The sequence below is a fragment of the Desmodus rotundus genome, chromosome 13 (assembly GCF_022682495.2).
Source record: "Desmodus rotundus isolate HL8 chromosome 13, HLdesRot8A.1, whole genome shotgun sequence".
Taxonomy (NCBI): Eukaryota; Metazoa; Chordata; class Mammalia; order Chiroptera; family Phyllostomidae; genus Desmodus; species Desmodus rotundus.
This window is the reverse complement of record NC_071399.1, coordinates 28,589,608-28,615,388: the sequence shown is the minus strand read 5'-3', so window position 1 is coordinate 28,615,388 and position 25,781 is coordinate 28,589,608. Positions and strand designations below refer to the sequence as shown.

Here is a 25,781-nt window from a genome sequence, read left to right as displayed (position 1 = left end):
AACGCTACCTCTGTGTCCTGTGTGTTGGAGGGACCGAGCCTGGACCCGGCACCCTGGACACCTCCCCTGTGGCCAGCGGACCAGCAGGTCTCCGACAGTGTGAGGCACACACGCTCCCGCTGCCTCCTCACCGTGTTGCCTGGGTTCCAGAATTCCTCTCCTTCTTTCAGTTGCCCATGCAGAATACACACCTGAGTTTACCTAAATTCAGGATTTAAAGCTAGTTGTAGTTGTCACACTTTTCATGGTTTTTCTATCTGAAGTTTGTTTGAATTGTATCTTCTAAACCTTAAATGCTAGGGTGATTTTGAGCTCCCAGACCTTATAGAATGAGTTTACTGTATTTACATCCTTGAGTTTCCTGTTGGATAAGATTTAGGTCTATAGCCCCACACTCCCCAGTTTCCTATCTTTCCGACAAATGGAAGGCTGGCTCCACCCACTGTTTCCACCCACTGTAAAGTGACTGAGAGGATGTGCTCTGAGCTTCGCATCCAGAGGAAAGGAAAACTACCTTTATTCTGGAGAGCAAAGGCCTCCCCTCTGCCTCCGGGGTCAGAGCAGCACTGCCCAGCGCACCTTGTGTCCGCAGGTGGAGTACATCTTCACAGACAAGACTGGGACCCTGACGGAGAACAACATGGAGTTCAAGGAGTGCTGCATCGAGGGCCACGTCTACGTGCCGCACGCCATCTGCAACGGGCAGGTCCTTCCCAGCGCTGCCGGAATCGACATGATCGACTCTTCCCCGGGCGTCAGCGGGAGGGTAGGGGCCCTTCTCCCAGCAGGTGTTTTCCCCTTAGAGGCCGTCATGGTCATACTGTCCCAGTTCACAAGACAACCTGGTGTCACCTCTTGTTCTGGGACCCAAGAAAGACATGAATTTTCCAGCGGCTTGAGTGAGAACAGTGAGATGCCTCCATTTCCCACCAGTGAATCTGGCCAGTCACATTTCTAGGGAGAGCTTTAAAAGTGTGGACCAGCAGGGCAAATAGTGGACTGTAGCAAAGTGACCTGCACACCGCATGTGCTTGTGCTCATACACAGTACACACTCACACTCAAGCATACAGGCACACATGTGAGCTCACATGTACATATACACACTGATGTGCACATAGAGACGCATGCCTCACACACGTGCATACATGTCCCCCCCACACAGAGCTATACCCCCCACACAGATACTCTCATGTGTCCACACAGTTACAGACACACTGCACTTACACACAGACATGCACACACATGAGCTCACATGCACATGCCAATGTGCACACAGAGACGTGTGCCTCATGCATGCATGTCTACACAGCTATACCCCCCACACACACCCTGATGTGTCCACAGTTACAGACACACACTGCACTCACACACACACAGACATGCACACACGTGAGCTCACGTGCACATGCACACACCAATGTGCACACAGAGACATGTACCTCGTGCATGCATGTCTACACAGCTATATCACACACACTCACACACATAGACATGCACACACATGTGGGGTGCACACATATACCAACTGCTGTGGCTTCAGATCTCAGCATTTCTAGGAGAGAGCTGTGACCCTCATCAGTGGTCAGCCAGGAGATCATTCCGGAATGCTGGGTGATTGCAGAGCCCTGTGTGGTGTCCCCTAGGGCACCAAGGATAGCCTGCCTTAGTGAGCTGTGTTGCGACAGCCTTTTGTGTCCAAGCAAACCACACACCCACTACATTCGCCTCAGGTGATTTCAATACAGAAACCACCATTTCACCCCCGTCTTAGCGGAGAGGGGCAGGTGGTCTTGGCCTTCATGCAGTATTCCATAGGCATTTCACCTTCTTGCCACCTGCTGGAACTCCCCGCAACTGGCATGTGTGATGCAAGTCCAGCCCTTCTTGGCCCCCCTCCGCCACGTGGCATCCAGAACCCCTGAGGAAGCTTCCGGACTCAGAGGGAATCCAGGCTCCGGGAGCCCTGCAGTACTGCCTCAGCTGGTTTGAGGCTCCATCCTGCCGTGTTCTCTTGTGACCTTGAACCCATCACCTCATCTCACTAAACATTCATTTCCTTTCAGTCGTCATAGCCCCATGGTCTTGACCATAACTACCATTGAAGTGCTCAAGAGTGAACGAAAGCCACAGTTATACTCTATCTGCTGAGCACCAGAGGCACACTACACTCCCTAACCCTTAAAAGTTGCCTGTCCTGCTGTGTTGTCTTCTGTTTATTTTCTGACTCCTGTAAGCTGATATGCCATAGATGTGTGGGGTTTTGTACTGCATTTTTATAGGAGCGAGAAGAGCTGTTTTTCCGGGCCCTCTGTCTGTGCCACACCATCCAGGTGAAAGATGACGATGACGTGGATGGGCCTAGGAAGTCACCGGACTCGGGGAAATCCTGTGTGTACATATCGTCCTCGCCTGATGAGGTGGCCTTAGTTGAGGGTGTCCAGAGGTACGTCTCTGGCTGCACGCGAGTCTGGTCCCAGATGTGAGGGGTGTGCCAGTCTGGTCTTGGAGTCCTTTTCAACCCCTAACAATGTGCTGCTGGACTCCTACTGGAGGTGTCCAAGTCAGGCCCCTGGGCCTGGGGTGCTTGCTGGGCGGGGAGCTGCGTGGGGACTGCCTTCATGTTCAGTATTTCCTCAACCTCCACGTTGGTAGAGTGGTCCCTCCTGAATACAACCTGCCATCGGCGTGAGCAGCAGCTTGGTCCCAGCTGCCAGAGTGTTTGTCACTATCTCATGGGCAGCTTTTCCTCCTCACCGCTTTAATAAGAAGGTGAGAGGCCATTCCAAATACTGAGAGGCTTTTAAAGATGCAAACAATCTCAGACACCCTTATGAAAAGGCTTCCTCATCTGTCCTAAAGAATCGGTGCCCAGAGATGTCACACAACTTTCCCAAAGTCACACAACAGGGAAAGGGATTAAGCTGGAGTGCTGGGGCTTTGTTGCTGTTAGCTTCCCTTTCTTTGTGTCCAGTCGCATTAAGTCTACGTGCTTCGTGCTTAGACTTACTACTCACCCGCCTGCAGTATCTTTTTATTGGGAGTTCTTGCTGCCTCATGACATGTGGCATTTAAGCAAAAACTTGGAAAAATGCTTTAAATATTCCAGATACGTGGCATAATTTGAAGCCAAGGGAAATGTTTTTCCAGTTATCACAGCTTACAATTCGAATTTAACACTAATGGTACTAATCTCCCCTCTTTGCCGCCATTGACAAGTGGGCGTCCAGCACCTCCCATCCAGTCAGAACAGCGTTTTTATTGTGGACTAAACTAATGTATGTTTTCTGTGCAGTTTAAATCGTGAGGTCAGGTATGCGAGTTATATCACTTCAGACCTTGTTAAATGTAGAAATCCACGCACACGAATGGGAGATTTCTCAAAGCTAGATTTCTCTCTTCTTGGAAAATGAGTGTTCAGAAATTAGACCACATTCAGTCATAGACATCAGAAGTTAGGACCCGCTGTTCCTGCCTGTCATTCTAGGCTCACCTAAGATGCCATTCCTTCAGCTGCCCTACCAGCTCCTGCCGGGGTTGGGTCCCCAGGGTCCCATAGCGCCTTTATACCATTATGGCTCCATGCTGTATTAGAATGGTACGTGTCCACCTCCCGTATCTGTAAGCTCCTGGAGGCCAGAAGCCATGCCCTCTTGCTCCTCGCACTCCCAGCATGTGCCCGAAAAGCACACGACATGTATATGGGTAGAAGAGAGTGTCACAGATTAGGGGCTCCACAGTTTGTTGACTGGCTGCCTGCTCTGGACGTGTGTTCTCACCAGTACAATGACGGTTGGTGTGGAGATTGACAGTCTGTCAGGGTCCTTCTAATTCTGACATGTAACCTCTACTAAACCACCCCACTAATCAGTGAGTAAAAATGGGTCCGGGTAGACAGGGACCAATCCACAGACCTATGGTCTTTCTGAAACCTGTTAATACCTGCCAATAAGAATGTACTTCATCGATGTGGCACTTGGGAGAGTAAGCCAAAACTTCTTTACGTTCTCGGGGAATTTTTTGAGATAGTAAAGAAATTCAGTATTATAATTTCCTAAGTTTATAATTCAGTTTACTACCTGTGCTTGACTAGAAATACATTTTTTTTAAAAAAAGCTTTACCAAATTGTAATACAAATATTCTATGAAAGAGGAATATCAAAATTTCAAATTTACCACCGAGTTTTGTCTTCTCTTTTGCAGACTTGGTTTTACATACCTAAGGCTAAAGGATAATTACATGGAGATATTAAATAGGGACAATGACATTGAAAGGTAAGGATATTATACATCAAATTATGATGGTAATAAAGAATTGTTTTTACAAAGTTTATTCACTGGGGGGGAAACCAAATTCTCTGTACCCCTCCCATAACTCATCCCCCCCTCTTCTCAGTAACAGCCCTAAGAAGTCACAGGAGCATCTGGAGAATTTGAGTTGGACAGTTAGAGGAGAAGCTGGTTGGATGGTGTCACATCATTAAAAAGGTTTCAGGTTAAGTCACCTAAAATCAGGTTTTACTGCAAGGGTTCTCAAAGCATCCAGCCTGTCCTAACACTCCCCCAGCCACGCTCTGACTCTTCCTGGTTGGGGGGAGTAAGCGCCTCTCCGGGAGTGGCCACGGAATCCCGTGCTCAGAGAGCACCAGCTCCCGGCCGTGGAGCACAGCGTCCCCGTAGAAGACAGAGAAAGTACTCCGTGGAGTAACCAGCGGGACATCGCATGGTTTCACTTTTCAAACCTTTAGTGCCCACACGCTTTTGATTTTTAGAAACCTTCTCTCTAAATCACTGGTCCACCTGTCTTGAATTTTGACTCAGAAGATCAGGTAGTCCGTCTGCCCTATATAGATAAATATGCATGAATGGATATAGGCAAAGACAGGTGGAGAAAAACATAAGACTTAGTGGTGATGGCTTCAAAAAAACTGGATTTTAAATTTTCCTTCTGAAAAATAAACTCCCAGGTTAGCAGAAGTGATGAACCCCTTGACTCCACAACTGGCTGCTGGGTCCTAGATCGGCGTAGCTGGGGTTGCTCCCTGCAGTGACGGAGCTTCCTAGGAGTTGTGAGACCACCCCTGGGAGTGGGGGCAGAGTGACATACTGCTGTTGGGCTTCCGGTTTGTCACTGAAAACGCAGTTGCTACTGAAATTGTAACACACAGCACAGTGCCACTTCAGAATTCACAGAGAACCCTTCCCCCAGTGTGAAGGAGGAAGAAACTTTCCTTTACCCTTCTAGGTGGTTTCAGCTGGTCTAATAATCAAGTAGATGTAAGACAGATGAACAAAGAAAATAACCACACTTAATTACATGCATATGTCTGGGAACGCAAATACATAAGAGAGTGAGATCCCCGCCCCATGCCCTGGAGGTTCGGAGACAGACAGGGGAAGTGCGGTATTCTGGACACTCTGAACTGATGAGGTGTGTGTGGCGTTCTGAAGGCCTCACCTTCAGAGGGGGCTCATTCACAGGACGGCGAGAAGAGCACATGTTTGATCGATATTCACCTCGCCATACAGATAGGTCGTAAAAAGGTATCTCTAGTGATGACTCTCGTTATGGTCAAGGCCCCTAATTTAGATTCTTTAAGGGAGAAGTAAAAGTTTCTCATGAGCCTAGAGGGTCTCTATTGTCTTCAGCTCAAAATACTCCCCATGCCACAGCGGCTCCTCTTGGGGAGCCCTCTCCTGAACCCCCTTCACCAGCTTGTGAGCAGGGACTGACATTGCAGAGGTTCCACACACACTGCAGCTGCTGGCTGGAGTCTCTAGACCACAGGTGGCAAACACCAGGCCCACAGGCCGCATCCAGCCCTCCACCTTGTTTTATCCAGCCCTTGTTTCTATACGGCGGCAGCGCCGAGCTCTCGCTTAACTGTTAATGAGTACTTACATTTATATAGTCCTAAAAATTGCATTCGGCCCTCTGAAGGCAACCACAAGGCTAATGTGGCCCCCAGTGAAAATGAGTTTGACACCTCTGCTCTAGACCCTAAGGAGTTTGCAGAGGCAGTGTCAGGGGTGGCTGAGCCATTTTCAATATTTCAAATGCCAGACAGAAATCATGCATCTTCTGATAATAAGACCGCAGAAGCTGATCGAATGTCAGTACTCTGCTTTTTAAATGATTTTTATTAATTTAAAGGACACTGATTTATTATCAGGGATCAAAAGATCTGTTATACAACCTGTGGGTTTGTGTTCAACAGAATTTAGAAAAGCGAATCGACACGTGAGATACATAGTTGGTTTGATGCGAAGACTCCATGAGCACCAGGCTGGGGCTGGGAGGCGGCTCTCCAGGTGAGGGTCCAAGTGGTAGGGAGATGAGAGCCTCCCTCTGTCCCTTACAGAGAGCACTGGTGCCAGCAGCAGGAGCAGAATCACCAGTCACATGAACCCAGACATTTGCATTGTGTCTGCAGGGAACTGCTCTGCCTCCAGGTTCCTCCTTGAAAGAGCTGCTGGGCACAGCTGCCCTCCAGGGAGAGGTGGGAGTGGGGCAGATGGAGGGGATGCTTTTAAAGGCCTGGGCAGGGTGGGGAGAGGACTGCCCCAGACACTCCTCTGGAAAGGCTCATTAGTGCCCAGATGTCATGGCACACAAAGCAATACGGGTATTAAAAACCATTTTTAATCTTTTTTCCAGGTTTGAATTGCTGGAAATTTTGAGTTTTGACTCAGTACGAAGGAGAATGAGTGTAATCGTGAGATCTGCTACAGGTAGAAATTTATTTTTCCTTAATTTCTTAAATTATACATTGTGGTTATGTTTTACTCTGGTGCTGACATTCTTTAGGAGCTTTAAAGAGTTAACCATTTATTCTCTTTTTTAAAAAAACAGATGAACCAACTACAGGTCACACAACTCCTCAGCCCCACGGTGGGTCACACACCTCCTCACACTCACTGTAGGTGACGAAACTCCTCGGCTTCTCACGTTCCTGTTTCTCTCCCAGGCACCTTAGGCTGGCGGGTTCACTCACCTTTGGTTTCCCCTTGACTGCCAGCCCTGCTCATGCCCTTTCAGTCCTCACACACAGCACTTGCTTGCAAAGGTCTCCACCTGCACTCTCTGCGCCTCTATCATCCTGCTCCCATGTCAGTCTTTTAAGACCCCTGAGTGCTCACTGTCCTGGCTGGAGCCTGGTGGACTCCTGCTCTGTATGAGGCAGCCACATCTCCCATTTTTTCATTGAGTCCCTGAACTGTCTTCCTAGCTTTCATTCCCAGGCCTCCTCAGAATGTGCGCTGCATGGACTTTTCCACCTGGGGGCCCTCTGCCTTGTGTGGGCTTCTCCACCTGGGGGCCCTCTACCTGGTGTGTGTGCTTCTCCACCTGGAGGCCCTCTACCTGGTGTGGGCTTCTCCACCTGGGGGCCCTCTACCTTGTGTGGGCTTCTCCACCTGGGGGCCCTCTACCTGGTGTGTGGGCTTCTCCACCTGGAGGCCCTCTACCTGGTGTGGGCTTTTCCACCCGGAGCAGCGACCTTTTCACTTAGAAGCCCTCTTGCTCATTTGCACCTTTCCAAGCACAGCTCAGTAGCCACCTGATAAGCCTGTCCTGGCTGCCTCAGTCAGATGAGTTGTTTGTCTTCTGACCTGGCTAGACTGCAAGCATCCTAAATACAGAGCCTGTACTTTTCTCAGCAATATACCCACCACAGCACTGCTGACTGCTCAATAAATATTGCTAAATTCAATTCACTAATGCAGTTATAGTGGAATCTTTTTTTTTTAAGGTTTTATTTACTTATTTTAGAGAGAGGATAAGGAGAAAGAGAGGGAGAGAAATATCAATGTGTGGTTGCCTCTCATGCACCCCCTACTGGCGATCTGGCCCACAACTCAGGCATGTGCCCTGACTGGGAATCAAACCCGCGATCCTTGGGTTCTCAGTCCAATGCTCAATTCACTGAGCCACACCAGCCAGGGGGATCTTACTCTTTTTGGTTTCTTAAAACTCGGCAGTACCAGGCTGTGTTTGTCTCTTTGGAAAGTTGCCTGGTAAGCAACCAAATGCAGCCACTACCTGGAACTAAACAGACTGAGCCTAAAATAGTGATCTGAGGGCATGTTGGGGAATTTTACATCAGCCTGTATCTCATACTCACGTTGAGAGAATTTCATTTCAATGGGAAGTAAATAAACAAAGTATCCTTTCCTAAACAGAGGCATTCCGACTTTCTTCTGATAGAACCAGCAATACTGGTTTTCTTGTCTAAGTCCGTGGAGGCTGCCGAAGGCCTGTCTTTCAGCAGCACCCCGAAAGTCATTTTTCAAGGAGTTGAGCTCCACAAGCTGGATAACGAACCTGGTGAGGGCTCTGCGCTGGGAGCTGTGCCGGCTGTCGCAGAGCTGGTTCTCTTATCCACACGCTTCCCTCACCTCTGAACCAGTTACCAAACATGGGTAGGAGTGGCTCCACCAAAGCAACCTGCCCTGAGTGTCATGGGACACAAAATAATGTACAATATAATGTTGCCCGTGCACATGGAAACAGATTTTACCACTGGGGTCAGCAGGACATGGGGAGCATGTACCCTATGATGTTTGGAACAAGTTCAGATAGATGTGCAAATGCTTGCCCAAGTGCAGAAAAATACTCCACTGTTCATGGATGAAACCCTCTCCAGAGAGTGTAAGCCATTCAGAATTATCCAGAAGAAAGGCAGTGCCTTGTGGAAAACTTTCTGTCTTGTGATTTTTTCCCCCTACAAATGTGAAGTCTAGGAGCTGAATCATGCTTTAGCAAAGTTCCTGTGCCGGCAGTAATGATCACAGTCTCGGGAAGCAATGGATAAGTTAGCCACAGCCATCTTCTGCCCTACCCACGCTTTCTCCTGAACTGCGTGGCCACAGCCCTGGTACCCGGGGATATACCAGGGAATCTTTGTAAACAGCCTCCATTTATCAAAAAGGGCACCGCAAGAGCTCAGAAAGGAGCTGAGTCACATTAAGAATTTATGCCCAAGGCATTCACGTCATTAGAATATCCCTTCCACGAGGTACTACATATTTCTGAAGGCATCTTTGAGGAACTGCAGGCCTACCAGGGGAAACTGTCATGCCATCTAAACTGGCCACTGCACCAATTAATTTTAAGAGAAGTCTGAATATTTAATTCAACAAGTTGTTCTCTAAGTAGTAACACATCCCTGGAGATGATGCTAATTGCACTGGTTTCAGAGCCTAATGGAGGGTTGACTCCATTAGGGGAGACTGGAGACCATAAGCCACAGCAGCCAGTTGACAACATGAACTTATCTCTGAGGGCTCTTCACTGAGAAGTGTGCTGCAGCCATCAAGCTGAACCTCGGTGCCACAGCTTGCTCTGCTGTAGGTTAAGATCGCATCACCTGTGTACTGCTTTCTTACCCTCTCCCATGTGTGCACTGGGTTAGTAACTCCTTGCTTGTTTACAAAACTGGAAAAAGCAGGATCTAAAGCTGGTGCCAAATACTACCTGTTCTTGTCCTTTACAGATTAAATTTCACTTTATATTGTGGATAGTTTTATGTCCAAGGCTCTCCTCACCCAGACCTTAAGGCTGAACTTGTCCCATGTCTAAAGCTGGTATAGAGGAATTGACAAATTGTGACAGTGGGGAATTTAAGCCTCTTATAAGCCATTACCATCAGTCATCCATGATTTTCCTAGGGAAAAAAATGTATTATTGTTTCAGGTTGTATCATTATCCTGTCTGGTCTACAGCTGTTGTTCTAAACTGTACTTGATGACCCTGGAGCATTGGCTAGAAATTATCTGGGAGTGGGGAATAGATTCTGACATCAGGCTGGTTAGTATGTGACTAAAAATCCCAGGTCACAAGCCTGCGTGGGTGTGTAGGTGTCTTCTGGGGATCGGACTTCCTGCTCTCACCGATCCCTGCTCGGTGCGGCCAACCGTGCTCCTGCGCTGGCCCAGCCTGTGCTCAGCCACAGCTCAGTTCGTGTGCTGGCAACAGAGACCTCACCAGACACTATCCATTTTGCCCAAAGGTTGACACTACCCTCAGTGTACCTTCAGGACTTGCGTGAGCATAAATTGTGCTGTGCGTTTAATGTTTTCACTGTGTGTGTGTGCATCACAGGAGTTAGTTCTCTCTGGGATCAAGGGAGTAAGCCAAGATGGGCTCTGTATGCTGCAGCTGAGTTCATGGGCCCTTGTGTGGGATCCCCATGTGCACCAGCTGATATGGTCTCACTAGCCACTGGCCCAGGAGTGTACCCCCCGCCACCCCTCCTGGCCCCCCAACCTGGGGAACTGGCTGCAGTGGGACAGTTGTCTGTTCTCCTGGTGCCTGTGGGTTTGGTTTCCCGGACATGCTTCTGAGGGCCACCTGCATGCATCTAGGGTTTCAAGGGACCAACCCCAGGCCAGGGAGCTCAGTGCTTGAGCTTAGTGTTTGAAGATAAACTAAGAATACAATGCAGATCACCATGGCAGGGCCCCTGGTCAAGGCCTGTCAGTCTCTGCGGTGGGCCACCGCGGTATTTCTTTCTGTAAGCCAAATACAGACGAGGCCCACCTGGCAAAGTACCACGTGGCTCTGCGGGCTAGAAGATTACTCAGTGAAAGAGGAGGAGCCTCCATGTGCCGGTACCTGTTGTTTCAGTGCCTTCTGTCTCTTTATTCTCCTTTTTGTCACAGACTAGAGAGGTTCCTCCTGCTTATCTGGAAGAGGAAATCTTTTTATCTTAAGAGAGGAGAAGCATGCATCTGCAGTACAAATATGTGCAAAGTAATTGAGACATTACTTGAAGGGTGGGGCAAAAATGGTGAAATATATTTCTTGTAACTCATGTTAATGCAAAAGATGACTCCAATGGCGTGTTCTACGGCAAAATGCATTGCATTTTAATGGGATTTGATGTTTAGCTCCTGGTATTTCAGCAAATTGCTGTGGGCACTTTTGGGTCAGCCACATCCTTAGTTATCTTACCCCACTCACTGGGCCTAAGGTCACTGTATTCCTCACTCAGATCCCAACCAGAGAGAAGGCAGAAGTGACAAGAGGAAGGACACCCAGGAGCTAGGTCTTTTCCTGGTTTGTGGCTTTCCTATGAGATTCCTAGGGTTGTAGGGATAAAATGACTTTGGGGCAATCGCTTTCCTGAGTTTACCTGTTCACTGATCTACGGAAATCTCCTTCGTAGCAATCTCAGCACAGGTACCCCTGTTTCATTTCTGAATAGCATAACATGAAAAGTAATTTAGACTTCCCCAAGTTGTGGTTAAATTAAACACCTTTTTTTTTTGTCTTTTTATAGGAGAAATTTATCTGTTTTGCAAAGGAGCAGATTCTTCAATATTTCCCCGAGTAATAGAAGGCAAAGTGGATCAGATCCGATCCCGAGTGGAACGCAACGCTGTGGTGAGCTGGTGGGCCGAGTGGACCAGCATCTCGTTGGTTCTCCCGAGTCAGGGAGGAAAAGCTCCAGACTGAGAGCGAGCGCAGTGCGCTGTTCTCTAAGAGATCCACCCACGAGTCAGAATGGGCCATGTGTACACCTCACACATAATTCCCCGGTGTGCTGTTCCTTTCCTGGGCGCTGCCCCCGCACGCTTACTCTGGAGACCGTTGCATGGTTTTGTCTTTTTAATTTTGAGGTGGGGGCTAGGTTGATTGGTGGATGATTTGGGGGTCCAAATTATAAGCACATTTGTGATGGCGTGTTGGAGAGAGTAGATCTTTATCCTGAATGATTTCTAGTGATTGATTCCTTTCAAACATCAATTGGCACCTACGCTTTGTGTATCTTCACCTGTTGGGTTTTCTTCCTCACCTCATTCTAAAGCACGTAGCTCAGTCTGCTCTATAACTTCAGCAACACTGCTCAGTGTGTCAGCAGATCTGAGCCTTAGACTCTCCCCACCCACCCCACCCCGCCCACGGCTCCAGTTCCCTCTCTTCCAGGTCTGCTGCGGGTGTGGGACAAGCTGTGCGTCTCTGCCACCCTCCTCCCCTCCACATCAGACCCTAAGCGGGTGACGTGTGGCTCTTCATAGACACGTCCCCCCATCTTTACTCTAGAAATTACAGCATTATAAATCTCTGTTGTCCAAGATGCACCCTTTTTAGCATGAGACCACGCATGCCTGCAGCAGCTACTGCAGTTTTAAACTTTGTTAAATGTTGCTGTCATGCACAGATCCTTTGGCTTTAAGTTCTTTTTAAAGCACCTAGTATTACCCACTGGTCAAACAAAGTAGCTGCATTGAACCAGCAGGAATCAATAAATAAACTGCAGGTTTAAGATTATTGAACCTTCTGTGTGTGAGATCATGAAAATAACAGTGTTCCTAATTTCCCCCACCCACAGAGGTGAGGAACCTGTTGGAGTGGAAGATGAAGGGCTTCTTTTAAGCCCTTACATGTGCGCACACAGAATGTCGTCCATGTACAGGCCATGAGTTTTAATCCAGGTGTGAGGTTTCCCCTGAGGGGGCAGCCCCATCTGCAAGTCACTTCATATCCACACCTGCAATGACCCTGAGGCCTTTTTCCCCTGGGGCCAGATGGCTCTGTGACACTGGCCACACTGATCACCACACAAGTGCAAAGGATGGCTTCTGGACCTAGGATGTTCCCTACTGAACCCTGGGATCTCTGCCTGGGACCGGGGAGGAGGTGTTCTCTGCCCCCCAGTTCTCCTGGGCATCCCTCCCACTCCTTCAGAGGAAAGTCTGACGTGCATGAAAGGAACTCGTGGTGCCAGCACTGGAATTCAGAGTGTTCTATCTAACCGCCGGCTGCTTGGGCCCCGGAAAAATCCAGACTCTGAAACTTGGTGTTTCTGTGTGATTATGGTGTTACATCTCCTAACCTAGGAGCTTCTGTAGAAGTGGGAACAGGACTTCCAATCCATGACGTGTCTCTTAATCATGTAGTCCTGTTCCCTTATAACTACTTTCAACTCCTCTTTCAATTCTTTTCAATGACTTCTGACGTGGAAGTTTGCTGCAGCCATTCTGGCTGCCCGCAATTCACAGGGGAAAGGTGCCCATTTCCTTCACATCATGCCATGAGCCTTCCCTCACTCCTGGGAACCTGGCAGCACCCCATAGAGGGGGCAGAAGACCATCTCCCCGTAGCCGTACTGCTAGACAGTGAGGAAGGCACAGGCATGTACCCTTGGTAGAGCCCCAGGTGAACTCACTGACGGCATCAAGGTGCTCCGGCGCGGCCCCTTCGGGCTCTGAGCGCCTGGCTCACTTGTGCCCCCTGGCTGGGGTGGCGCATTCTCTGTGTGGGGGGACATCCAGCGTTACGGCCACAGCAGAGAATCTGTCATTCTTAGATCCTTGTTTCACTCTTCTGTGGACCCAGTAGGTCCGATAAATGACTTAGCCGTTTCCTTCAGTGAGTGCTAAGATCAAATGGTGTTACAAACTCCCACGCAAAACACGTGACTGTAGAAGTATCATATTCGCCATAAAATTTCAAATTACTATCCTAAAGAAAAGTTTAACTCTTCATTTGTCAAAATAAAAGAACAAAGGCTTATCTTTTGATGGCCCTGATTTTACTATTTATTCCCATGCTTACCAGTTTGAATTTTTATATAATCTATCATGATTCTATTTAATATGGATATGAATAACTCCATTGTAAAACATCAATCCCTTTTAGGGTTGGTTGATTTATAATTCTTTGGTTAGCCATTGTAATTGGAGAAAGGAAATACTGAGAAAGCTATTGAAAAATACTATTTTGGCACAGGGACCCTTGAATTCACGTGAAATGCCCTGTATCCCATAGGAGGGGCTTCGGACTTTGTGTGTGGCCTACAAAAAGCTCATCCCAGAAGAATACGAAGGCATTTGTAAATTGCTACAGGCTGCCAAGGTGGCACTTCAAGATCGAGAAAAGAAATTAGCAGAAGCCTATGAGCAGATAGAGAAAGATCTTATCCTGCTTGGTGCTACCGCCGTTGAGGATCGGTAAAGTAAACGCTGTGCCTTGTCTCCAGAAGCCGAGCACGTTGCGCTGCGACGGCTTGGGCTGCAGGGGGCGCTTCGGGAGGAAGTGTGTCAGCTACCTCAAAGGGGGACGTGCCTACCGGTCAGGGAGAGACAGGCTGTCTGCCTGCTTGCCTGGTGTGCTGTCACAGAGAGCTCACGACAGGATGATGTTTTACTTCCCCGTGAAGATGCCTGCGTTTGCACTTTCCCAGAAGGAACCATAAAGAGCACTTTTACATTACGTTATGTGCAGTCAAGATGCAGGGTTGTAAGTTATTCTTTAGAATGGAATCAATAACTAATCCTGTCCCTGAATTCGTTCCTAGTTCTTTCCAAACACAAGTGTAACAGTTTAGGTCCTAACATACTCAGTGTATTGCTCCCTACTCATTGAAGAAATTTAAAATGATCAAGTGGAATATTGCAAATAATAACAATATAATATTAATAACTGATAAAATTACTGATTACAGACTTTCAAATGCCTCCAAAGAAAGAGCCTCTAATCTGTCAAAGTCTAAGAAGAACTAAAAGTTATTTAAGGCTTAATGCACTAAGAAATGGTCATCAGTCTACTGTGTCATCTTAAGGGCAGAATGAAAGGAATGGATGACAATTTATTTTGAAAGAATATAAAAGGAAAAAAATCCCAATTTAAAATGAAATAGAAGCTTCAGGAAATTTACTGAGACTTTATTTCTCATAAAATTTGAAAGTCTTTAAGATCTATATATTGATCCAAAATTTAAATCCTTAGCTCAAAACCTACATTTTTCTGGTGTCTTCAATAAGCATTTACTGCATTCTCAATCTCGATAGCGTAAGATTGGGCAGTGCAGGAAGTTTTGAGTCTGTTTGCAGCTTTTGTTGTTGTTCCTTTCCTCATTCGGTGTCTATACCTATAACAGGTATAGACACAGGTAGGAACATGAGAAGCATAACATGTACAGGGCAGGTTTAGAATGGGAGCCACAGTCATAGGACAGGGCTGTGTGTTAGGAAGGAGAGAGATATGCAGTAGGGTGGTGTTTGCCTGGGGAAGGGTTGGACCTGGTCCTCGAAGGAAGTGCTGGGAAAGTGAAAGGCTTTTATGAACAGAAGGAAGGAAGTAGGCAGAGCCGATGCACGGAGGCCCCTCAAGAAGGCCACGGGAGCAGATTAACTCAGTGGGGAGATGGGACCCCTAAATATTGAGAATAGATACTGGGGTAGGGGGCATCTTTTGGGGACCGGTGACTTTGAAGTGATGATATTTGTTTACATCATTAACATTTCCAGCCAGCATCTTTGAAGACCACTCTCAGCCTCAGTTTTCTTCATCCAAAACAATGATGAAATCAGAATTTTTTTCTGTATCTAGAGTACTGTGATTGGGTGATCCCCAGACTTTCTCCGAGGAGGTTGATTCCAGAATCTAACCAAATCGTGACATTTAGAATCTGAATCCATTTCTTTTGCTCAGTGCTTGGCAGAGACACAGTACATTCCTCCGCATGACCTATCAAAACCTAAGACTCTAAAATCTAAAAAAAATGACACCCCCCTCCCCCCACGAAAAGAGGCAAGCATGGTTTTGATGCCAGACTTCCACAGACAGCGAGACCGTTGGACCAGGGTTGAGAGAGCCGTTTATCCTCAGATATGTTTTGTAACCTTTGCAAGCTTTGGGTTTTCCAAACGTAAAATGGGATGATAATAAAGTCCTCAACCCTTAAGTTGGTTGTAAAAGTGAAATGTCCCACGAAAAGTGCTTCACGCAGCAGCTGGCACACTAGGCTTGCGATGCCTGTCAGCTGGTCACAGAATCACTACTAGTGCTATCAGCGTTTGACGTGATTTGGAGGAGCCTGGGCTCCAATTTGATAAGTGCAAAATTTGAACAGTTTATGGCAAAAGAAAAGATCATGAAAATCACTCTTTTCCAGATCTCATTTTCCCCTGATTTAGACTTCTGTTGTTGTTGATGTTGGAAATGTGGTCCTTCTTATAACTGCCCAAAATCCTCTCCAGGTAGTGAGTCCCAGCTAGACAGAAAACTGCCATCCATTCTGGCACGTGGCAGCTACGCAAGACGGCCATGTGCTGCTTAATCTTTTTTCCGTGTTTATCTGTTTGTTATTAGAAAGTAGTTTTTTTATAAAAAGCTAATACATTTTAAAAACAGATGCAGGCACTTTAAGATCACGAGCCAGTGCTATGATGGTTTTTGATTTGGAGGGCCTAAATATTTTTTAGGCCCACAAGTGTCTGAAATACTTGTTTAGATTTGCCTTCGTCAGCCCTGGGGTGTGTCATGTCCCGTTTTTTGCATTGCCAGGCTGCAGGAGAAAGCGGCCGACACCATAGAAGCTCTGCAGAAGGCGGGGATCAAGGTCTGGGTTCTCACCGGAGACAAGATGGAGACGGCGGCCGCCACCTGCTACGCCTGCAAGCTTTTCAGGAGAAACACACAGCTGCTTGAGCTAACCACCAAGAAAATCGAGGAGCAGAGTTTACATGATGTCCTGTTTGAGCTGAGTAAAACTGTCCTACGCTACAGCGGCAGCTTAACCAGGGACAACCTCTCAGGGTAGGTGGCAGCCCCCGTCCCCACCACAAGAGAGGTTTTCGGAAGGACTGAAATGACCTTCATGTGTGAGGATGGAGCCTCAGCACCCTTTCTGGGAACTGTGGTTCTGCTCTCCCCCCCATCGCCCCTCAGCGTGGTGAGAGGGACCACCTGAAACATGACCAGAGCTATTTCTTTTTGCAACTGTAACATGTCCTTTTACACAAGACATGTATGTGTTTGTTTACTTTCAAACTGCTGGTTGAAGGATGCAAAAGACCTGATTGATTTAGTTACAAAGTATCATGAATGGGATAATTCTGATCTCTTTCTGAGACACTCAGGGGGCCATATTTTGGATTCCTGGGTGCATCTGCCAAACCAGGGAAGGAAGTAGTAATAAGGCATGGTTGCTTGTCTAAGACAGAACAGTGCGTGCTCCAGAGTTGGCTTTCTCCAGGAATATTCAGAATTTATTCTGGTACATTTCGTCCATGTTGTCCTTGCTGGTGTAAGATGCATGATCTAAGAATAGATTTTATTTGAGTCGTTTTAGATTGTCATTAATGTACATAAAACAAAAGTATCTCACTAATCATATGCAAGTTTCAAATTGTTCATAAATAGTACAAAGATACGTCCCTTTACCTGATCTGCAGAATTTGAGGATTAGAGATGTTCCTTATCATTTCGAAACCCAGCAAAGACAAATGTTAGGACCATGCTCTTCCCAACTCAGGTCATTCGGGCAGAGCACCCAGGAGGCCGTAGCCGGAAAGATGAAGGCTGAGGTCGGCCGATGTGGCCAGGACGTTTGGGAATAAAGACTGACCTCTTTAGACTGCAAGATAAATGTCCTCCTTCTGTCGTTGAGAAGTCCTGGGATGGCCTATGAATTCACAATTAGAACTCCGTGTTTGCTTTGCCTAAGTGAAATGTGAACGTTTAATTAAAACACAACTTAAAATTCAGTCAAAGGCATTACATTCAGTACTCTAAAGACCGTATCAATAGAACAAGAAATACAGTCGCCCCCTCCATTTGCGGTTTTGCTTTCCCCAGTTTGTTACCTGCAGTCAGCCACGGTCAGAAAATATTAAATGGAAAATTCCACAAATAATTCATAGGTTTTCACTGTGCACCATTCTGAGGAGTGTGGTGGAACCTTCAGTCATCCCTCTCCATCTGACCAGGCATGTGACTCATCCCTTTGTTCCGTGTGTCCACAGGAGAGAGACCACATTTGCATAACCTTTTTACAGTATAATTGTTCTATTTTATTATTATTTATTGTTGATCTCTTACTGTGCCCAATTTATATAATTAAACTTTATCATCGGTATGTTTGTATAGGAAAAAATATAGTATATATAGGGTTTTCAGTACTACCTTCCTTTTCAGGCATCCATTGCAGGATTCTTGGAACGTATCCCTGAGGGTAAGGGGGGATTACTGTGCAGCAGGTCCTCGAATATCATTGTTTCATTCAATGTGGTTTTGTTACGATGAGATGCCATAGACACTTAACTTTTGTGTGTATCAGTTAGCCTATGGTAAAACTGCTTTCCTGACCCATCACTTTGCTTAAAGTCTCAGAACCTATTGACAACTTCAAATGAGGACTTAACTGTGCTGGTTCCTTAATCCCTGCTCATGGATTTTCAGCACCTATAGATACTAGAAGAGATTAATTACATCGTCTTCTAAAATGTATAAATTTAGTTTTGAGTAACTCTCTGATTTGTGTATCTAACAGACTTTCAACAGACATGCAAGACTACGGTTTAATTATTGACGGAGCTGCGCTTTCTTTAATAATGAAGCCCCGAGAAGATGGCAGCTCCAGCAACTATAGAGAACTCTTCCTTGACATCTGCCGGAACTGCAGTGCTGTGCTCTGCTGCCGGATGGCTCCGCTGCAGAAGGCCCAGGTCTGTGCTCCTGCCCCTTGTCGTTAGCTCCTGAGGGATGGGTATTTCAATACTGAAAACTGTTCATTAGTTCTTACGACCTCTGGTTTTTCGTTTTTGAAATCTAGCAAAGTACCACCTTTTCTACATAGAAGCAAGTAGGATAGAAATTTAAAACACACATCTTATTTTGTTTGTCGTGATTAGTAAGAGTTAACTGTATCAAATGAATGACGCTTTCCATGCAAAGGCCAGGAGAGCTGTCTCCGACTTCTCTCATAAAGTAAACCGTATCCCGAAGGTGTACCACTTACAGAAATGTAAACTACAGATGAAAGGTGTGGCACCAGCGTTGCTGAGCCAGTTACAGACACAGATATGAACCCACTTAACCATCAGAGTAACCCTGTTAGAGGAGTGATGTTAAGGGTGAATTTTTCTAAAAGGATGGATTTGGAAAGTGGCAGTAAGAATTTTGTTTCTGGTTTGTCAGACTCCAAACTCTTGTTCTACCCACTGCAACATATTCTTGTGGAAAAACACACCATATTCTTGTAAAAAAAAAAAAAAAACCCCACACACCTGATGGTTTTTTAAAAGTGTTTTTAAAGCGTTGTGGAATACATACGTGATTATGGGTTTCTTTCTGATATCAGTAAACCTGAAACAGTTCCAATTTTATTAAACCACATTGTAGAGAGACTGAATCAATTTCTAATGAGTTGTTCATGAAAGAAAACCGTAACTTCTCAGAGTATCCCAGTGACTAAGGGAAAACACTGAAAACCGCACGCAAAGAGGGTGCCGTCAGCATCCTTGCACCTGCGCTGCACTGCTCTGTTAAGGGGCAGGGCCCTCACAGTGCAGCGCCAGGGTCTCCCTGGTGATTCTCTGAAGACAAGCTGCGACTCCAAAATTCATGTACGTTGGGTCTGAGATAAAAACGGTTTGCTCCCTGCCCTCTGTCTTCTGTGTTTGATTCTATGTAAACCTTGTATGTGCTACATGGTACTTTTTTTTTTAAGTTCTTAACTTAGTTTAGCAAACTTTTGTACAAATTAATTTGTGTCTCAGTCTCTCTCATCTTGAAACAAGAAAGCAGTCCTTGCATTTTTTTCCCTCATCTTTTTAGTCTTGTATCTCAAACCATCGTTTAGATACATAAGTGGAAAAATATTTTATAAAGAAACTGGCTAAAACATTTGAAAATTATTGATTTAATTAGATCGTCAGATTTGATTGTATACACATGACAAATTTGAAAATTACCATATTTTTTGGACTATAAGACACATTTCCCCCCAAAATTTTGGGGCGCATAGGGGTACATCTTATAGTCCGAATGTAGCTTACATGGCTCGCTATGATTTAAAGCAGGATTTCTGCTTTAAAGGATGTTATTAAATATTTTACCACATTTTTTGCTTCAAATTTTTTTTTCCTATTTTCCTCCTCTAAAACCTAAGTGCGTCTTATGGTCTAAAAATAAAGTAAATAGCATTAAGAATAGCTTATTTTAAAAAGTGGATGCACTATATCAAACAGGTTGGAATAGCAATATTTTCTAATAGAATACAATGTTCAGGTTTTTCCCTGTATATTTAAACATGTGAGTGTAGCAGTGACTGAGAACTGCTTCCTGTATTTTATGTCTCTAGCTTCCGAGTTCGCCCACCAGCCCTTTTCAGCTTACCTCATTGTAGTCATGCCTTAGCTACTTCTGCTTTATTTTGTTTTGCCTTTGGTATGAAATAGATTTCATCATATGTGGGTAAAATAGATTGAATGTAGTACATTTACTCTAAGCAAATAATCTTTTCATTTTTCTTGCCTAACTTTATATGTTTCTTATTTATGCCTAGTCAATGAGTAACCTGAGCAAAAATAAAACACAGAAGATCAATTCTGCATTTATTTCTTTTCCAGATTGTTAAACTAATCAAACTTTCAAAAGAGCACCCCATTACATTAGCAATCGGTGACGGCGCAAATGATGTCAGCATGATCCTGGAGGCCCACGTGGGCATAGGTAAGCCTCTTCTTTTTTGATTACCTGCACATCTTGGTAGCTGAGATTTATCACTTCAGCTGGACAGCAAGGGGATTCAGCCAAAGGGCAAGACCGTAGGCTTCAGGTGGCCCGTTTAGAGCAGCATCTGTGGTTTGGCACATTCGTAACTAGCAAATGTCACGTTCGCGGTTGAATCTAACCTTATTTTGCTTATTCCCGTTTTCACATGCGTGGTGTCAAGAGCCTGTATTCAGCACATTTGTTTCCTTCTTACAGGTGTCATTGGAAAGGAAGGTCGTCAGGCTGCAAGGAACAGTGACTATGCAATACCGAAATTTAAGCATTTAAAGAAGATGCTGCTCGTTCACGGGCATTTTTATTACATTAGGATATCTGAGCTTGTGCAATACTTCTTTTATAAGGTAGGAAGGATCCCCTTGCTCCTGTCACTGTTTCAGTGAAGTATCATGTCCATGATGGAGGACGCATTTGACAGATGCCTCAGTGTTACGGTCAGCAAGCAAGGGGCCGGTCCTAGCGCTTTTCTCACATTCACCCAGTTTAAGGTGGAACCGAGAAGAAGGTATCAGTTATGAAAGGAATGAGGAAGGGGCATTCTTTTAAAATCCCTTGACGTAATTTTTATTCGCTGTGCAGTGTGATTCTTTCTGTTTATACTGATACTACATTGCCTCCTCATTTCCCTTTAACAAATTTCCCTGTATATTACATGTTCTCAGAGTGACCAGAATGTGGTCACATATACATTGCAGATGCTATTAAAAAGGAGAAAAATTTAAAGCATTGCCTGCTCTTCTGAGAACATAGGACACTTTTGGGTCCCTTTCCTTGGATAAAGGGGTGGCACATGGACAACATCTCAGGAGATTAGATGCCTCTTACAGTATGCCCTGGAACTAATAGGCCTGTGATTTGTCTTTCAGAATGTCTGCTTCATTTTCCCTCAGTTTTTATACCAGTTCTTCTGTGGGTTTTCACAACAGGTAAGTCCTACTATTGCAAGTCAGAAGCTCCCTGGGGCCTTATCTCCCTCCCACATGTGGGTGGCTGCAGTGAGGGGAGAGTGGACTACAGAGGCAGGCAGGCCAGGTTGGTGAGGGGGCCCAAGTGCCTTCAGTCTCACTGCCCTCAGCAATGCTGCCAGCAGGTAGGGTGAAGGAGCGGTGTGGCGCGGAGGGGCCCGTGTGTGCTGACTGCAGGCTCTCCCATGCAAGCCAGTGAGTGGTGTGCCCAGAACCTGCCTACCCCCGGCCCAGGAGAGTGGTGGTGGGCTTTCTGATCCTGACTGACAGGACCGAATCTAAATCTGAGGTCCTCTCCTGGGTGTCTCACCATCAGCTTCTGACACTTTCAGGTGCAGAGTGGAGGAGTGCAAGCCACCTGGCAGGAGAAGGGACCCTCAGGACACCCTCTTTCTGTCACTCACTTGTTTTTCTGTCCTGCTCAGATGAACTGTTGGCCAGCTGCTTTCATCTGAAGGGTCTGGGACTGGGGAAGTTAGAAGCTCGAAGATGGCAATCAAAAATCGCAGTCGGGCCTTCTCTCGGCCATGGTTTTAATTCTGACTAGTTGACACCATGGAGCTTTGAAAATGGTCCTGGTCCTTCTAAATCTGTAGAAAGAAGGCTCTGTGTGTATGTCAGAATGCTTGTGTTAATAGGTCTTGGCAAATTTAAAAATGTGTATTTAAAAAATAATATTTAACAAAACATCAAAAAAGTTCACCTAGGCGCACGGGTGTGTTTTCAGCTGAGTTTTCCTCCCTGCAGACTCTGTACGACACGGCCTACCTGACACTGTACAACATCAGTTTCACCTCCCTCCCGATTCTCCTGTACAGCCTGATGGAGCAGCACGTGAGCACAGACACGCTCAAGAGGGACCCTTCTCTCTACAGGTGCCGAGCCTCAGGGACACACTGGCTTTAGCACAGGGAATAACGAGGTAGCCATAGAGCAACGCCTTCAAATAAAAGCCTCCTTGAATTATTTAAAAGCCAGAAACATTCAGTGTCAGCTGATACACTTGCTTTTACCAACTGACCATACTTCAAATTTATGTAGATTTATGTGGCACTTGAAATGTGCATATTAAACCAGTTAGTATTTTGCCATGTTTTTTAATTATGAAAGGACCAGGGAGAAGAGTTTCCCCTTGTGACCCCAGTGGATTTGTGGCCTAAATTAGTCTTTAAAAACCACATATGTTCTATTCAGTGAGGGGGGGAAAAGTTAACAGAGCATATCTTGGCGTGCCCTTCTGCTAAAAAGTACTCCTTAATAATAAGGGAAAGATGTTTGTCTGCTCTTTCAGCGCTGCATCCAGGATCTCTGGCAGATTCAATGCATTACTGGGGTTTTTGTGGCTTTTTAAATTAAACTTACATCAGAAACGTTTAGATTCCCATGTAGTTGTGAGAAAAAATACAGGTAGATGCTGTAAAACTGGGATACCGAGTAAGATGGGTGGATGGTGTCCTTGTCGGCACCCTGGTTGTGATACTGCCCTACATCTTTGTGGATTTTTGTCCCGTGTTATCACTGAGGGAGTCTCTCTAGTGACTGAGAGGCCCCTACTGGACAAAGATGGTCACTGCAGAGCACACTGAAGAAGGCCAGGTCAGGGAGTGAGGCTGGTTTCAATGGAATGCAGTCACTATGTTCCCCCCGTTTTACTTACACAGAGATATCGCCAAGAATGCTCTCCTCCGCTGGCGAGTGTTCATTTACTGGACATTCTTAGGAGTATTCGACGCTCTAGTATTTTTCTTTGGTGCTTACTTCATGTTTGAAAATACAACAGTGACCAGCAACGGACAGGTTAGTACAGAACTGGGTCTTGTTGACTTGGCTGCTTGGGAATAACCCTCAAATTGCGTGTGATCACTGTTCAGTGCAGTCATTCAGCACAGCCTGTGGGGTCTCCTGAAACTTGGGTACCTAACTACCAAATCGCTGTGAAGGACATAGTGCAGCAGCGAATGGCCTGCTCTGCGTAGCCCTGCAGAGCTCTGCTGACTGTGGCAAACGCCTGTCCTGAGCACACGCAGACCTTACCTTTGTGACTTATATTTCACCGCCAGCTATGTGTCCAGTGGCTTAGTTAGATCGTTCAGGCGTGGCTTATTTAACATGGGAATTAATTTTGTATTTAACATTCTAGCATTTTTCCACATGTACTTAAGTATCTGTTTTCCTTGCATTGAGTAGATTAATAGTTTCTAATAGACATCAGCTCTCCGGTTGTTTGCATAATTTCTAGGGTTTGTTTTATTTGTATCTTGCTTTTTTTCTTTTTGCGACTTGCTTTCCTTCCCACTCTCAGATAATGACCACCAACACACACATGGTAAGACAATTGTGGGTGTGTCCTCTATGTTTTTGGAGTGCATTCTAGATAAAATATTTCTCGAAAATATTTTCAAATGTGACTTCTTCTGTGTGCTTTGTCAGTAGAGACTCTGTTAGCTGTTGCCCCCTCCCCTCCCTGTAGATGACAGTTGCATTAGAGAAGCCTGCGCATCGTGCATTGGAGAGGTCGTCTGGCCACTTGCACTTGGTATTTATCTCTGAGTTTCTGTGTCAGGATCGTCACTGAGTCAGCGATGTTTTTTAACTTGACCTGTTTGAACCTCCCTTCCCCTTCAATAAGAGGCAACACGTGGAGGCATGCGAGGCCTGTTGAGATACTGTTTTGAATGTGGGAAACCCATGCTCCCTGGGAGAATGGGGACAGACGTGGAATACACTTCAGGACCGTTCCCTGCCTGCATGCTTACCTAGCCGTAAAAAGAAACACTGCTGTTGACATGAAAGAAGGGTAACTTATGAACGCAGGTTGGCTTCATTTCCCATTCAACAGACACCTCTTTTTCCCCATCTTGGCTTCCTGTATCATTTATCTCTTAAAACTGTTGGACTGAAACACGAAGGTCTTGCGACAGGTCCCGTGGAATTTGTTTACCCATTTATTTAATTATTTCTCATTACTAAAAGGTACTGTTATCTTTCATTATAACGTAAAACAATTTTCACTCAATGGATCTGGAGAATTTTTTAAAATCTTATTTCACTCTTCTACAAACTTAACATTTTTCTAGAGTTTATTCTTTGTCTTAGTTTATTTTAATTGAATAATTTCTGGATGCTAACAGGTCATAAATGTCATTAAAGAGAGCTATCTTGCTCTGGCTGGTGTGGCTCAGTGGATTGAGCGTTGGGCTGTCAACCAAAAGGTCACCGGTTTGCGCCCCAGTCAGGGTACACGCCTAGGTTTTGGACCAGGGCCCCAGTTTGGGGCGTATGAGAGGCAACATCTCTCACGCATTGATGTTTCCCTCCCTCTTTCTCCCTCCCTTCCCCTCTTTCTAAAAATGAATAAGTAAAATCTTTTTTTTTTTTTAAAGAGAGCTGTCTTAATATTCTTATGTTTCTTTTATAAAGTTTCTGTATGGTTAGGCTTTCAGTAAGCACCTTGCATGTGTCTTAAAAAGAACTAAGATTTGGTGTCCTAAGGACTGAAATTCCAGGATCACAGTAGCTAAAATAGGTGCCATTCACCTGACACTTTATTTGCAGTTTATTTTCACAAGTCTTATCCTCTCTCAACTGTAATTGCCCTTGGACATAGTCATGGTTGAGGAAACTAAAGTTCAGAGAGATCAATTAAAATTAGATAATTAGAACTCAAACCCAGCATGTTTGGTACAAAATTTATACTATTTGTTTTATTCCATGCTACTTCTTAATTGTTTCAATTTCAGTATTACATGGTAAAATTATAGGGATGTCTCAAGAAGTACTACTAAAAGGCTTAAGTGGGGAAAAGGATACCAAAAAAAAGGCGTGCTTGGCTCATGCACCTGTAAATGGGAGTGCTAACTGGCCAGTGTGGTGTGAGTTTGGGGTGCAGACCATAGAGAGGCCTTCCTGGCATCTCTCCTCCTGCTCAGATTCCTGCAGTGCCAATGTGTCTCCAACCAAACTTCCATCCAGCCACTCCTTATACCGCTGTGGGTCCGTGGGTGCAGTGGTGTTTCGAGGCCCTTCATATGGTCCAAGGATTTCTACCAAATCCTTATATATCTCCTATTTCCTGTTTCCTTAAGGGTGCCCCGAGCCCCTATGGAACCTAAATACTAAGTTCTAGGATGACGCTTTTCTGTGACACTTTTATTCTCCCACAGTTACCACTTGCATGCCTTTGCTCAGCTGTTATTGGACAAAACTATTAATTAGACTTCAAAACAATGACACAAAGAGAGACCAAAACCAAAACAAAAACACAAGTTGGCCTGTACCACTCCAGCTAAGAAC

At 45.6% G+C, this 25,781-nt stretch overlaps 1 protein-coding gene across 3 annotated transcripts in view; it reads left to right on the top strand.

Moving 5' to 3' along the window:
* Positions 1-25,781, top strand: part of ATP11A (ATPase phospholipid transporting 11A) — a 140,713-nt gene that overhangs the window by 97,101 nt on the left and 17,831 nt on the right. For all 3 annotated transcript variants that reach the window (XM_024578881.2, XM_024578884.3, XM_024578886.3), the window contains exons 13-25: positions 593-766; positions 2,282-2,445; positions 4,203-4,274; positions 6,658-6,731; positions 11,282-11,385; positions 13,774-13,955; positions 16,294-16,545; positions 18,281-18,455; positions 20,361-20,463; positions 20,722-20,867; positions 21,390-21,449; positions 22,236-22,363; positions 23,150-23,285. In XM_024578881.2, the coding sequence (XP_024434649.2) occupies positions 593-766; positions 2,282-2,445; positions 4,203-4,274; positions 6,658-6,731; positions 11,282-11,385; positions 13,774-13,955; positions 16,294-16,545; positions 18,281-18,455; positions 20,361-20,463; positions 20,722-20,867; positions 21,390-21,449; positions 22,236-22,363; positions 23,150-23,285 (1,770 nt within the window). The remainder of the gene's footprint in view (positions 1-592; positions 767-2,281; positions 2,446-4,202; positions 4,275-6,657; positions 6,732-11,281; positions 11,386-13,773; positions 13,956-16,293; positions 16,546-18,280; positions 18,456-20,360; positions 20,464-20,721; positions 20,868-21,389; positions 21,450-22,235; positions 22,364-23,149; positions 23,286-25,781) is intronic.